At 42.4% G+C, this 15,590-nt stretch overlaps 1 protein-coding gene across 1 annotated transcript in view; it reads left to right on the top strand.

Moving 5' to 3' along the window:
• The window catches only part of LOC139267333 (uncharacterized), a 95,362-nt gene that overhangs the window by 44,633 nt on the left and 35,139 nt on the right, over positions 1-15,590 (top strand). Inside the window, exons 7-8 of the mRNA XM_070885478.1 lie at positions 379-504; positions 7,725-7,770. Of these exons, the coding sequence (XP_070741579.1) occupies positions 379-504; positions 7,725-7,770 (172 nt within the window). The remainder of the gene's footprint in view (positions 1-378; positions 505-7,724; positions 7,771-15,590) is intronic.

Raw genomic sequence — 15,590 nt, 5'->3', positions numbered from 1 at the left:
TGACTATGATATATGACTTACAAAAGGTTATGTGCCATGAGTGAAGCTTTAATGTGGAGAGATGATCTGTGGACGGTACATACACTGTATAATTTAAATTCCGCCCTCAGCCAGAATTGATAAGGGAGCATGTGGAACTAGTCAACTTGTTCGATTAAAAAATGACTATGATACCTGTTACAACAATTGTTTGAGCAGGAATTACAAATGTAATGCATCAATAAGTATATAATATGTATAATTACCCCATTCAATGTTCCTCTGTTTATATTGCTCATTGTGTGTAATCAGCTAACTAACATTATATACAAACTGCAATATGCTCATCTATGAGATCACGATTGCACTATATTTATTATATGTTCTTTTCACTCGAAGTATTACAGTTGTGCTGCACTGAGCAACATAGCATCCAGCCCACGTCACCATCAAACCATGCTTCAAATAGGTGATGGCATTCTCCTCAAAATGCTACTGTCTCTTATGTCTTCCTCTGTGGAAAAGGTAAGATTTCTGAGTAATCCTTTATTCTCATGCTTGTTCCACTACAAAATTAAATGATTGTGAGTCAAATCAAACCAAATGTAAATTTAGGGAGAGTCGCGGGTTCTTTTATATTCTAGCACTAAGTTGAATTTTCTCAGCTTGTAAGACTGTATAAATTGTTTTCTTTGGGTTATATTCACACAATGGAATGGGCTTCTGATAAAACGCTAAATTAAGTGGCTGAGAATGCTTTTTCCATCTCACCTTTTCTAAGTTACTGGGTTCCTGGAATGGTATGGTTCCAGGTGTCAGGCTCCATCTGGTACCTTATCCATGTGGCATTACTCATGTGTACACTTTGCCAATGTGTGTTTGCAGACTATTAGATGCTTCGTGTTATGTATGCAATAAAGGTACAAACCGTGTACTGTTTAACTGAACAAGGTACATCCTTGGCTCTGCGTTATTACGGCCCAAAGTGCCTGACTCACAAAATGGCTGGCCTTTTATACCAGAGCAGCACCATGTGCGTGCTGCTCAGTGGCCTCCAACAATGACACCATCATTGGTGGCTACAAACAGCATGTACATACATGACACTTTGTTATCAAAGCAGATTCATAGAAACATACAAACATAGAAAATAGGTGCAGGAGTAGGCCCTTCGAGCCTGCACCACCATTCAATAAGATCATGGCTGATCCTTCAGCTCAGTACCCCTTTCCCGCTTTCTCTCCATACCCCTTCAACCCTTTAGCCGTAAGGGCCATATCTAACTCCCTCTTGAATACATCCAATGAACTGGCATCAACAACTCTCTGCGGCAGGGAATTCCACAGGTTAACAACTCTCTGAGTGAAGAAGTTTCTCCTCATCTCAATCCTAAATGGCCTACCCCTTATCCTAAGACTGTGTTCCCTGGTCTGGACTTCCCCAGCATCGGGAACATTCTTCCTGCATCTAACCTGTCCCCTCCCGTCAGAATCTTATACGTTTCTATGAGATCCCCTCTCATCCTTCTAAACTCCAGTGTGTAAAGGCCCAGTTGATCCAGTCTCTCTTCATATGTCAGTCCAGCCATCCCTGGAATCAGTCTGGTGAACCTTCGCTGCACTCCCTCAATAGCAAGAACGTCCTTCCTCAGATTAGGAGACCAAAACTAACACAATATTCCAGGTGAGGCCTCACCAAGGCCCTGTACAATTGCAGTAAGACCTCCCTGCTCCTATAGTCAAATCCCCTGGCTATGAAGGCCAACATGCCATTTGCCTTCTTCACCGCTTGCTGTACCTGCATGCAAACTTTCAATGACTGATGAACCATGACACCCAGGTCTCGTTGCACCTCCCCTTTTCCTAATCTGCCACCATTCAGATAATATTCTGCCTTTGTGTTTTTGCCACCAAAGTGGATAACCTCATTTATTCACATTATACTGCATCTGCCATGCATTTGCCCACTCACCTAACCTGCCCAAGTCACCCTGCAGCCTCTTAGCATCCTCCTCACAGCTCACACCGCCACCCGGTTTAGTGTCATCTGCAAACTTGGAGATATTACACTCATTTCCTTCATCCAAATCATTGGGGTCCCAGCACTGAGCCCTGCGGCACTCCACTAGTCACTGCCTGCCATTCCGAAAAGGACCCGTTTATCCCAACTCTCTGCTTCCTGTCTGCCAACCAATTCTCCATCCACGCCAGTACATTACCCCCAATACCATGTGCTTTGATTTTGCACACTGATCTCCTGTGTGGAACGTTGTCAAAGGCCTTTTGAAAGTCCAAATACACCACATCCACTGGTTCTCCCTTGTCCACTCTACTAGTTACATCCTCAAAAAATTCCAGAAGATTTCCCAAGCATGATTTCCCTTTCATAAATCCATGCTGACTTGGACCGATCCTGTCACTGCTTTCCAAATGCGCTGCTATTTCATCCTTAATAATTGAATCCAACAGTTTCCCCACTACTGATGTCAGGCTAACCGGTCTATAATTATCTGTTTTCTCTCTCCCTCTTTTTTAAAAAAGTGGTGTTTCATTAGCTACCTTCCAGTCCATAGGAACTGATCTAGAGTCGATAGACTGTTGGAAAATGATCACCAATGCATCCACTATTTCTAGGGCCACTTCCTTAAGTACTCTGGGATGCAGACAATCAGGCCCCGGGGATTTATCGGCCTTCAATCCCATCAATTTCCCCAACACAATTTCCCGCCTAATTAGGATATCCTTCAATTCCTCCTTCTCACTAAACCCTCGGTCCCCTAGTATATCCGGAACGTTATTTGTGTCTTCCTTCGTGAAGACAGAACCAAAGTATTTGTTCAATTGGTCTGCCATTTCTTTGTTCCCCATTATAAATTCACCCGTGTCGAGGAAATTTTAGCTTAAATTAACTCAGAGTCGTGCTTCGAGAGAATTTTATTTTACAAACGAGATATCTCGGAGAGCTTGCTCAGTCCGCACCGAGGCAAATACTCTGAGTTTTACAAGCAAACCCGCTCTATATTTATACAGTCAAAACAGGAATTTTATCTAAAACACACCACACATGAACATTAATCATACATTCTGTAAATGCAATCAAAGCAGGAACTTTATCTAAAACACCACACATGAACATTAATCATACATCCTGTAAATACAAAGGTCATTCCAGGAGGCACACTTTATCTGTTCTTGCATAGTTTCTCCCTGTCCGTATCCTGATAAGCAGGGTATCTGGAAACTCATATAAACACCAGATAGTCATGTATTTACAACATTCTTTGTTTCAAGGCTGAGAAGTTTGGGTGTTTTTTCTAGCTCCACTGATTCTACAAACTCAGCAAAAAGTGACCTTAACCCTTTCCTTTATAATAGGACATAGATCGTTTTCTTCCACACCCGAGTCCGACTGCAAGGGACCTACGTTTGTCTTCACTACTCTTTTTCTCTTCACATATCTATAGAAGCTATTGCAGTCAGTTTTTATGTTCCCAGCAAGCTTCCTTTCGTACTCTATTTTCCCCCTCCTAATTAAACCCTTTGCCCTCCTCTGCTGAATTCTAAATTTCTCCCAGTCCTCTGGTTTGCTGCTTTTTCTGGCCAATTTATATGCCTCTTCCTTGAATCTAACACTATCCTTAATTTCCCTTGTGAGCCACCTTCCCTGTTTTATTTTTACTCCAGACAGGGATGTACAATTGTTGAAGTTCATCCATGTGATCTTTAAATGTTTGCCATTGCCTATCCACCGTCAACCCTTTAAGTATCACTCGCCAGTCTATTCTAGCCAATTCACATCTCATACCATCGAAGTTACCTTTCCTTAAGTTCAGGACCCTAGTTTCTGAATTAACCGTGTCACTCTCCATCTTAATAAAGAATTCTACCATATTATGGTCACTCTTCCCCAAGGGACCTCGCACAACAAGATTGCTAATTAGTCCCTTCTCATTATACATCACCTAGTCTAGGATGGCCAGCTCTCTAGTTGGTTCCTCGACATATTGGTCAAGAAAACCATCCCTAATACACTCCAGGAAATCCTCCTCCACCACATTGCTACCAGTTTGGTTAGCCAATCAATATGTAGATTAAAGTCACCCATGATAACTGCTGTACCTTTATTGCACACATTCCTTATTTCTTGTTTGATGCTGTCCCCAACCTCACTACTACCGTTTGGTGGTCTGTACACAACTCCCACTAGCGTTTTACATAGAAACATAGAAATATAGAAAATAGGTGCAGGAGTAGGCCATTCGGCCCTTCTAGCCTGCACCGCCATTCAATGAGTTCATGGCTGAACATGCATCTTCAGTACCCCATTCCTGCTTTCTCGCCATACCCCTTGATCCCCCTAGTAGTAAGGACTACATCTAACTCCTTTTTGAATATATTTAGTGAATTGGCCTCAACAACTTCCTGTGGTAGAGAATTCCACAGGTTCACCACTCTCTGGGTGAAGAAGTTTCTCCTCATCTCGGTCCTAAATGGCTTACCCCTTATCCTTAGACTGTGATCCCTAGTTCTGGACATCCCCAACATTGGGAACATTCTTCCTGCATCTAACCTGTCTAAACCCATCAGAATTTTAAACATTTCTACGAGATCGCCTCTCATTCTTCTGAACTCCAGTGAATACAAGCCCAGTTGATCCAGTCTTTCTTGATAGGTCAGTCCCGCCATCCCGGGAATCAGTCTGGTGAACCTTCGCTGCACTCCCTCAATAGCAAGAATGTCCTTCCTCAGGTTAAGAGACCAAAACTGTACACAATACTCCAGGTGTGGCCCCACCAAGGCCCTGTACAACTGTAGTAACACCTCCCTGCCCCTGTACTCAAATCCCCTCGCTATGAAGGCCAACATGCCATTTGCTTTCTTAACCGCCTGCTGTACCTGCATGCCAACCTTCAATGACTGATGTACCATGACACCCAGGTCTCATTGCACCTCCCCTTTTCCTAATCTGTCACCATTCAGATAATAGTCTTTCTCTCTGTTTTTACCACCAAAGTGCCCTTTGGTATTCCGTAGCTCCACCCATACCGATTCCACATCATCCAAACCAATGTCTGCACCCACATCTTCCAAACATATCTGCACCCAACAGCAACAAGTACCCCGCCCCATTTTGATCACAAATTTTTCTTATCTCAAACTAATTTAGGAATGAAGGACCCCCATTATTACAACTTTGTTACTGCTGCAAACCTCTTCACATTGCTTACAAACCTCATCCTTGATTTATTTTGCACTATTTTGTCATTTGCAATGTACTCCTAAAATGCTCACAGATCCCTTAATTCAACCTCGTCAGACTCTACCTGAGCACCACCATCAATAAAAACTTCTCTTTCTAAGCTTACTTAATTAGGCCACAAATGACCCCATTTGACTTCTCTATCTCTCCTGAAAATGTTATAGCCAGGATATTTAGTTTCCAGTCTTACTTTGGCTGGAGCCAAATCTGGGTAAAAGCTGTAGTATCATGGGATGTGAGGAAAGTGGGGGACTAACTGGAATGCTCTTCGAAAGATCTGGCGCAGACTTGATGGGCTGAATGTATTTCTGTGCTATGATTCTATGACCCTCCATTCTCATTGGTGCTTCTAGTTCCCAATGCTTTGCACATTGACATGTATACACTACAACCCTGATCTATTTGTAGCCGTAGGTACACTTTCCCTTTCTATTTTTTCTTATTATTTCCTTCTTTATCCTTCTCCTAGCCCCTCTACACTATATAGAGGTTATTTTGGAGAAAGAGTAAAAACAGGCACTAAATTGGTGCTGTGCTAATAAGACCACCTGTTTGAAATATGATTTTAGCACGCAGTTTTGATCCTAATTGCTGATTACCATAATGTGAATTTGCCTGGAGGTGCTAAAACAGACACCTGCAGGTTTAGCACTCAAGTGCTGATTAGACAAAATTTTTGTGGAGCAGTATATGTGGGCTCGATGCACCCACTTTCACTGAAGGTACGGAGTGGGCTGGTTGACACACAACGGCACATATCAGGATGGCTCAGGGATTGATGGATCGAGCTCATATGTTCTCGGATGCGGGACAGGAGCTCCTAGTGGTTGAGGTCCAGGGGAGAAGGGACATCCTGTACCCACAGGAGAAGGAGTCCACCTCGCCCTCCTGTGCCTCACTCCTGCAGCAGCTGGTCCTGACATGCCTGGCCTCATGTCCTCCTCCTGTAACTCCTGCAGACCACGGAGAACTCAAGCAAGATGCCGGTGACCAAGCACTCCCTTTCTCCTGGTGACTCCAAAAAAAGTAGAGTAGCACAGCAGTTACGCTTTTTAGGTGAAGTCATAGAATTTCCAGAATAAATGTTGATAGAGTCTTGACAAAGTGTCCAGAAAGTCTATCGATCCATTTCAAAAGTATTCTTCAAACCTCCAGCAGCAAAAGGTGATATAGCCATAAGTAGTAGCTTAAAATTCTCAGCAATGACTTGTTTACTGCTGTTCAGCTGGTCACTGTTCGGAGAGATCATTAAATGAAGCGTTATCCACCAAAATGGCATGCAGCCCCTTTAATGAGCGCTAGCAAGCAATTTAATTGTCACTCAGCCTCTTAATGATTCTCCAGGTGGCCGTTACTAACGCTGGCTTCAAATCCCCTCTCCCAAGATAGTGTCTTGCGCTAAACACCGGCTAAACCGGCATTGCAGCTTAAAAGACCCCATTTTGGCCACCTCTTGACCTTCTAAAGTATTCGGCCAAAATCGCCCTCCACCTCCCATGTCTCCATTTCCCGTTTTGAGTTTGAGTTTTTAGCCTTCACTATATGTATCCCCCTGCCTTACTAGTTCAAATCGTTCCCCCACTTCTCCAATTTTCTCCTTATAAGGACATTAGTACCAGTCTGTAGCACATCCTCTCACCCCGAACTTGTCACAGTGTCGTAGGAATCTGAATATTTTTGTTTGCACCAATTTTCATGACCACTGAAAATGTTTGACTATTCAGAATATTTTAGTCATCTTTTGACTGCCTGTATTATTGCAATGTTATCTCTACTATCAACTGTGTTCTAGGAGGCATGGAGATCCACCTTACAAAGATGAGTTTTCAAGCAGCTTCCAGAGGCAAACATAAATGGGTGTTGGCTGTGGTGGTAGCTACTGCATGCTACTTTTTCTCTGGTCACTGCCAGGCTGAGCTGTACAGAACAACAATGAGTTTTATATTCCAAGCTTAAATAGATCTGTTGCTGACATCAGAAAAGGTGTCCGCCCAGAAACTTATGAATTGAACTTTTGAGCTACTGCTTCAGTTTTTTCACCAGTCACATGAAACCAACCACAATGCAAATAGGGCTAATTTAGAACACCCTTCAATGTCACATTTTGAAACCGCTTCCAGTCTAAATTATAAAGTTGTCTTTAGAGGTGCAACTTATAATGACATTTTCTTCTAGCTGCATTTGTTTATTTATTTACTTATTTATTCATTCACAGGACGTAGGCATCACTAGTAAGTCCAGCATTTATTGCCCATCCCTAATTGCCCTTGAGAAGGTGGTGGTGAGCACCTTCTTGAATCTCTGCAGTGTGGTAAAGATACTCCCACAGTGCTGTTAGGGAGTTCCAGGATTTTGACCCAGCAACAATGAAGGAACTAAGTTTAGAGCTATTCAACAAATTAAAGAAGTGCACTATAGAATTACAGAACTATTCTAAGTGTTAATTAACTTCGCTCTTTTTGATCAGGCTTTGTGATTTTCAATAGGTCTGCTGTCAAGCATGCTACTGCCTCAGGAACTTGTCTCTGAACGGTAAGAGGAAAGCAATTTAATTTTATAATATTTAAAAGATAAATGACTATAGTGTTGGAAACTTGTACACAGTTTGATGTATATAAATCCTGTTCCAAGACCATTTTTATCTTTAATTTCTTGAAAAAAGCCTGATTATAAGCAACTTTTTGTCCAACTGACCCTACTGCATTAGAAGGGTTCACTATAAAATCATTGAATTGACTCCTAAGGATTCATTAATCTCTGATAAGATTAGGCAAAATGTTTTTCCTTTCTAAATTAGTCCCCTGAATATAGATTGTGTTTTTCAGTATGGAGGGCAAGATGATCCAGTTCGCAGATAATTTTATGGACACAAAGTTTAGTATAGACTCTACCCCGGAGAGCTGTGGAGGCTGGGTCATTGAATGTATTTAAGGTGGAGATGGACAGATTTTTGAATGATAAAGGAGTCAAGAGTTACGGTGAGCGGACGGGGAAATGGAGTTGAGGCCATGATCAGATCAGCCATGATCTTATTGAATGGCGGGGCAAGCTCGAGGGGCCAAACAGCCTACTCCTGCTCTTATTTCTTATGTTATGTTCTTGTGACAAAATTTGTAGGACGTGAAGTCAGACCTCCTGCTCTCTCCACCTCCCAGATATTTCTCTGTTCCTTAGCATTGAGCTGACCAAATCCGGTGAAATTTGTTCACATAAGAAAGTCTGTCAAAATCTTAGTTGAGATATTGAAGGGATTGAAATTTGAGTGTCAATGTTAGAAGACAAAATCACGAGCATTACAGTGACAGTCTCACATTCTAGGAGCATAATTTGAATTTCTGAGGTAGTACCGTGCGTGTTCTTTACCGAATTACATATCTGTAAAATTGTTTCTTACATTGTGGGGTTCCACGGCTGGCTGCTCCTGCTATACTGATCTCCTGTAGTTGGTGGTAACTCCAGAGTAAAGTTGTTATATTCGTTAAGGCTGACTGGGATAGGATGAGGGATCTTGAGCAGCAAAAGATAATAGTCACCGGTATATAAAATTCATGACTAGAATTTAAGTCGTAAGAATAAGATAAAAACACCATTTTCAGCAGGCAAGATACCTGCTGGCAAAATGAGCTTAATCAAACTGCTGATCTACCAGCTCAATGCTTCCCCAGGCAAGAGCTCAGGAGATCAGCAAGGTCCCAGTGATTTTAATGGATCATTATTGTTATATATATGGACTATAGATATACTCTCTGTGTAGTCACTGTATAGTTGCATAAGATGGAGACTTGTTACCTGATGTACTATCAAGGTGGTTTACACTGTGTATATAACATACTGGCACCACTAGAGGGTGCAACTCGTGGAGACCGGGGTTTCCTACCCGTGGCAGAGGCTGTTCACCAGAAGGCACTGCGGTGGGAGACTGGAAGGTCACCTGCATAGGTGTGCAGGGCCCAGTATAAAAGGCTGCCCACCATGCTTGTGCCTCACTCTGGAGTTACAAATAAAAGGACCACGGTCACTACAGTTTGAGTACAACACATTGCCTCGTTGTCGAAATCTCGACCTTCGATAAACGACTCAGACACCTTCAGCTCCGGCGGAAGTTTCTTTAATTTACTAGCTAGCAAGGGAAAGGTCACACTCAGTCAATGGCTAAGTGAACACCTCTGCAATGGTACAATTTCACGAGATATTTATACAGTAAAATCCAAGTTATGGCCTCTCCCTGTGTATTGGTTCTGTCTCGCAGTCAGTGAATACAGAGAGAGTTAATTACTACATCCTTGTCCGGACATGGTTTCCAGATATTTCCTTTTGTCAGGGTTATTAGTTGGCCAGCCGGCCATTACTCGATGAGTGTGGGGTAATGAGCTATTATCTGCCTTGCATTGTGTCAGGATGGTCCAGTTTCCTAGTCAGTTATCTTTTTGCATCAAATGGATGAGGTCACAAGAGATAATGGCTGGTGGTTTGAGTACTTTGAAAAGGGTGGGGTGGAGTGGAACTGGTGTCGTATAGACAATAGGAACGCACCACAGGTGGTACTTGTTTCAGCAGGACTTGTCTCCTAGCTGTCTGGTGGCAATCAGCCATTTCAAGCCAGGTTTAGCTGTTTATGCAAGCCGACTGCTTTATGCAGAAATTTCTGGAAGGACCAGGACTCCATTTTGTTATATATTGCAAAGTGCACAAAAATACCGTGTGGTATCAGCTTAGATAAAAATACATTTCCACATTCCCCCATTTTGTCCTTCACAAGGACAACTTAATCCATTCTGATCTTGTACAGTCTCTCTATTTCCATTTCCACACAAGAGCCTTCAGTGGTTGTTGCTACTATAACTCTAGCCGTGGTCTCGGTAAGTAACATGGTTTTTCTTACCCGGGCACAGCAACACTTAACCAAGACAAGTAATAGATATAGGGCAAAGACTATCAGCAGGAATATGATCAAACCCTGTACCACAGATCTCCCTCGGGATCCCAACCATCCCGATGCCCAACCCCACAAGGTGATACCATCCTGGCCAACTGTGTGTTTATACTCTATTACCTTTTTCCTAATGTATTCAGCTAGACTGCCGATTTCTTCTGATTTATCTGGGATATACGTACAGCATTCTCCACCTATTAATGTGCATGTCCCTCCTTTTTGGCTAGGAGATAATCTAAGGCCATACAATTTTGGAGAGCCAGTGTTCGAATAGCTACCATTTCATCATTTACCCCTTCAAAGGCTTGGGAAGTCGCGTTGGCTACTGATTCGACTAAGTTAGCCAGTTCCCGTAACTGCCATTCGGTTGATGATATTCCATCGGGTGGCATCATTACCTTGAATATTCCGTTTAGCCATGTCAAATCCCGTTTAAATCTATGACTTCCATAGGCATCCCTTAGAGTTTTGATTGATCTGATAAAGGGTACCACGTATCCTAAGTAACAGGACCCTGTCCAGTTGGCTGGTAACCATGGGTAGGCTTTATGGCCACAAATAAAGTAGATGCAATTAGAGGACGTCAGCTCCTGGTCCTTTCGCGCCATCTATACTTGAGTGGTCTCACCTTCCCACCCTTTACCTGGGGCTTTGTTATGGACCATTGTCCAACCAACGGTTGCTATCTTTCTCCCAGCAGTGGGATGAGTTGTGGCTTGCCATTTGGTCATTTGGGAACACGTACTGCATCCCATTTCTGGTCCTTTCGTCTCATTACTCACTGGGCATATTATACCTTCAGGATTTCCTATTCTGGGAGTAATGCTTAGGAAGGGAGGCTGACGGTTATTAATATAATTGGGCTGGTACCATCCCTGGAAGGCTGTAAGTTTATACCCTGCTGACCTCCATTCTGTTTGCTCCTGCGTTTCTGACACCTTGGTTAGGTTTGTCCTATTTTGCACTATCAACTATTCTACCATTTCTGATTCGTTAAAGGGGACAGATCTCAGGGGAATACCCGCTTCGGAGTGGACAGGTACATGGGAACATATCCAACAACTCGACAAGTTTCTGTCTTGAGCATACTTATGACTCAGTGCCATTAATACATTTACTTGCAGTTCCCTTCGGTGGCGTGTCTGTACCCCTGGTATAATCAATAATGCAAAGTAAAACCCTGTCAAGCCCAGCACCATCAGTCCCCATAGTCCATACAGTTCCTTATTCAGTCTTCCTTTTTCTGTTCCTCTGGTTCCTTCTTCCCTTCCTCCTGGTCGGGTGCCCTTTTGCAATGGGACACATGGATCCATGTTGGTCTTTCCTTTACCTTGATTGCAGTATTAGTCGCCAGCCAGACCTGGTATGGTCCTTCAAATCTTGGCTATAGACTGCTTTTTCTTTTAAAGATTTTGATGTAAACGAATTCCCCGGGCTCCAGGTTATGACACTTCCCTTCCGCTGGCTTGACTTGAGCTTCCTTTACCTGTGAATGAAAGCTGGAAATACATTTGGTTAGTGCAATACAATAATTCAACATATTTTCCTCCATTTTGTGGATGTCCATTTGTTTTGCAGTAAATGGTGCTGTAAAAGGTAGTCGTTGGGGACATCCCATAACTATCTCATGCGGTGACAGGCCTGTTGTTCTGTTGGTTGCAGATCGCATTACCATCAAAGCTAAGGGCAGCAGTTCTGTCCATTTCAGTCCAGTGTCATTGCATAATTTTGCCAGCTTATTTTTAAGCATTCCGTTATATCTTTCAACAAGTCCAGCTGATTGTGGATGATAACTGCAATGAAAACGTTGATTAATCTGTAAAGCTTTACACATTTCTCTTATAACAGTTCCCGTGAAATGTGACCCGTTATCACTAGAAAGCTTAGCAGGGATTCCGAAGCACGGTACGATTTCTTTTAACAAACATTTAGCAACAGTAGTGGCATCGGCCTTTTTACATGGAAAGGCTTCAATCCATCTAGAGAACACATCTACAATAACTAATACATACTTGAATCCCATACACATAGGTAATTCAATAAAATCCATTTGTAAATGTACAAAAGGCCCGACTGGATTTGGGTGGGAGGCAGATTCTACTTTTTCCATCTTACCCGGATTCATTGTCTGACAGGTAACACAATTTTCACAGATTTGTTTTGCAATTGCCGAAATATAATCTGCCATCCCCCCTTTGCCTGCATGTGCGAATGTATGAACACATCGGGCAATCCATGGAAGTAAGGATTTGGGCGCCACCATGCGGCCGTCGTGGTGAACCCATATTCCTTCTGGATTTTTATAACATTGATCCTTCGTCCAGGTCACCACCTCCTCCGTACTGGCCTGTGTCTGAAGGCCAGCACTTCATTAATAGTGGGTGGTGGGTCTGAGCAATTATTTTTCCTTTGTGGGGACAATGACACCTGCATCCCCCCTTTTGACAGAGCTGCTGACTTAGCCTCATTCGACTGGCCTCTATGTGCTTGGCATTTGATAATGGCAAGTTTCAAGGGGCATTGAATGGCTCGCAGGAGATTTTCCACTTGTTCTGCATTTTTGATGGTGGTTCCTGAAGAAGTCAGGTACCCGCGAATCTTCCAAATTTGTCCATAGTCATGTGATACCCCAAAAGCATACCTGGAGTCAGTGTAGATATTAACTGTTTGTCCTTCAGCCAGAATACAGGCTTGAGTTAACGCAAACAATTCGGCTTGTTGGGCTGAAAAAGAGTCTGGAAGAGAGGCTGTTTCGACAACATTAGACTGGGTTACAATTGCATAAGCCGCTCTAGGTTGGCCCCTATTATTTCGTAAGGCTGATCCGTCAACATAGTACACTAGATCAGGGTTACACATTGGTACATCTGTTAAATTGATACGTGGTTTAGTCACTAATTCGGTTACCATTTCACATTAATGGCGTTCGCCGTCTTCTTCCGTGGGGAGTAAAGTGGCTGGATTTAAGGTAGGACATCTTTTAATGATAAGGTTCGGATTTGATAACAGTTCAACTTCATTGTTAGTGGTTCTTGCGGAGGTTAGGTGTTGGGTGGCACATTTAGTAAGCAAAATCTCGACAGAGTGTGGGATGTATAGAATGGTCTGATGATTTAAGAGTTATTGTCTGAGCCTGTTGTACAGCATAATAAGCTGCTGCCAACGAAGGAAGACATCCTGGTAGTCCGCATGCCACTGGATCTAGGTGGGTACTGAAATACGCTACCGGTTGCTGCCTGTCCCCATGTAACTGAGTCAAAACAGATTGTGCAAAACCAGACTTGTGATGAACAAATAAGTTGAATGTCTTAGTGTAATCTGGTAATCCCAAGGCTGGTGCTGAAGTGAGGGACTGCTTCAGACTCTGGAAAGCATTCCGGGATACTTCATTCCAAATCCTTCTTTAAGCATTGAGAGAATATAGTAGATTCATTCACAACTCGTAGGTCTTGGACAAACCTCCATTTGTCACTATTGGGCTTCTGAACCGGAAAAATCGGTGTGTTACACGGACTTCTCATTTATGCTTATAATGATTCACAGATCACAGAATGCAAAGTATTTGTTTTATAATTTTATTAAAAGGCTTCCAAACCCAAGATTTTTCCAATACACCCAAAATGTTGATCAAGGAGATTACCTGAAATGTCTCAAAATCCCAATTCAACTATTGTACTGCCACTCTTTATCTAAAAAAACAAATCCTCTTACTGAGCTAGAAGCTCTCGCGTCAAGATTTTACACCAAGGACAATGGGAACGTACTCCCCCAGCCTGCACCTCGAGAGACCCACAAAGGCTTTTAAAAAAAAAAAGGCATTACAACTTCCCAAGGCATTACAACTTCCCTACCCCGTTCTTTATCTTACTCCTAGACTAAATTTATGTCTTTCATACCAATGTAATCAATGATTGCTTGTCTTCTTTCGACAAGTAAGTGAGCGTGTCAAATAAATTCTCTTTCTTTTTAACCGAGACCATGTCTCAACAAACCTATCCTTTGTGCATTTCCTAGCTCCGTAACTTCGCATCCGAATAAATCCACATCTGCGTTTCTAACTTAAAATGTCTTAAACTTCCCACATACAGGACAACACTATGAAGGGTTAAAAAAAAAGTGGGTGGAGTTAAAACAAACAGGCAGTTGCATCACCCTTCCAAACAGGTTTCCAGACACATGAGGAAAAAAAACACAGAAGCACTCTCATTCAAAGACAGACATTCAAAAAAGTCTCTCTCCATTCAATAAAGCTTTTTTTGTTGGCCAGCTTTATTTTTTTTTGAATCCATAAGTCACTATCAGGTTCTTTTTTTTTTTACATATTGATTTACTTCCTCTCTTAATTTTACATGGGCTTGAAGAATCGGAACCCAGGCCTTTTCTATTACTTTCCCTTTTTTTTTCTTTACCTCTTCTACCTGGATCTCTGTTTATAAGACACTCCTCTAGACATGTTGTTCTCTCTAAATTAAATGAACCATCGGGTGGAAATGGCCTGTTTTCACTCTTAGTCCACTTTACCCATTTTCTTTTTTGGTGGTCAATTGAAGACTGACCACAATTCTGGAGCATAAAATAGGCTGGTGTGCCCTTTTGTGGTGTTTTAACTTGCTCCGGCACCCATTCTGGATGATTAAGATTTTCCACATTTTTTGATCTCACAATCCTTTCGGCCAACCGAGTTCTCTACACCTTCTCCTGGCCGTTACGTGGCCTGAAAAGGCTCTTAATTCGGGCTCAGTCTGGGTGTGAGAGATATGTTGGCACGAACCAACTGTAGTTGATCAATCAGTTACTGTTTCTTTTCTTAATCAACCTTGTTTTTCCAAATCACAATTTTCCCCAGTGACTCTTCCCGTTTCTCTAATTGCAATGTCGCACAAAGGTATTGCACACAACAGTATAACAAGGGCAATTAGAACAAACAATATTCACGCGAGTATACAAATCATAGCCTTAAACTCTATCTGAACAAACAATCAATTCTTAGTCTGCGTTGTACGCCACTACAGACCGAGTCCTTAACTTATCCTAATGAAACTTATAAAACTTATGGTCCCATTACCTTAACTCTTATCACACAAGAACCTTCGATCGACTGGCGCTGTTTCTACCTTACCTACTGAAACCTTCCCCGGGCTGTTTCGAGATATTTCCAGGACCAGATCTCTTCTGCCTGCGAGCTAAGAAATGGTCATAAAAAATAACTTTAGCTTTTAAATGTCGAGTCTCGTAGATTGCAGTACCTCCCCTGTGGACAACAGATTACATATGTGATTCAACAGTGAAGAAACCTCTTGTGAGCAAAAGGCTCACCTTGTTTTGGCCACTGAAGCCTTTCACTGGAGAGGCACAATGCCTGTATCCATTTTACTCACAGGGCAGAGCGTATGCATCTCGGTGGAACCTCCAAAAAATA

The sequence above is a fragment of the Pristiophorus japonicus genome, chromosome 7 (genome assembly GCF_044704955.1).
Source record: "Pristiophorus japonicus isolate sPriJap1 chromosome 7, sPriJap1.hap1, whole genome shotgun sequence".
In the NCBI taxonomy this organism is placed as follows: domain Eukaryota; kingdom Metazoa; phylum Chordata; class Chondrichthyes; family Pristiophoridae; genus Pristiophorus; species Pristiophorus japonicus.
Note: the sequence above shows the minus strand (reverse complement) of the source record. Positions and strands in the feature narration are given on the sequence as shown.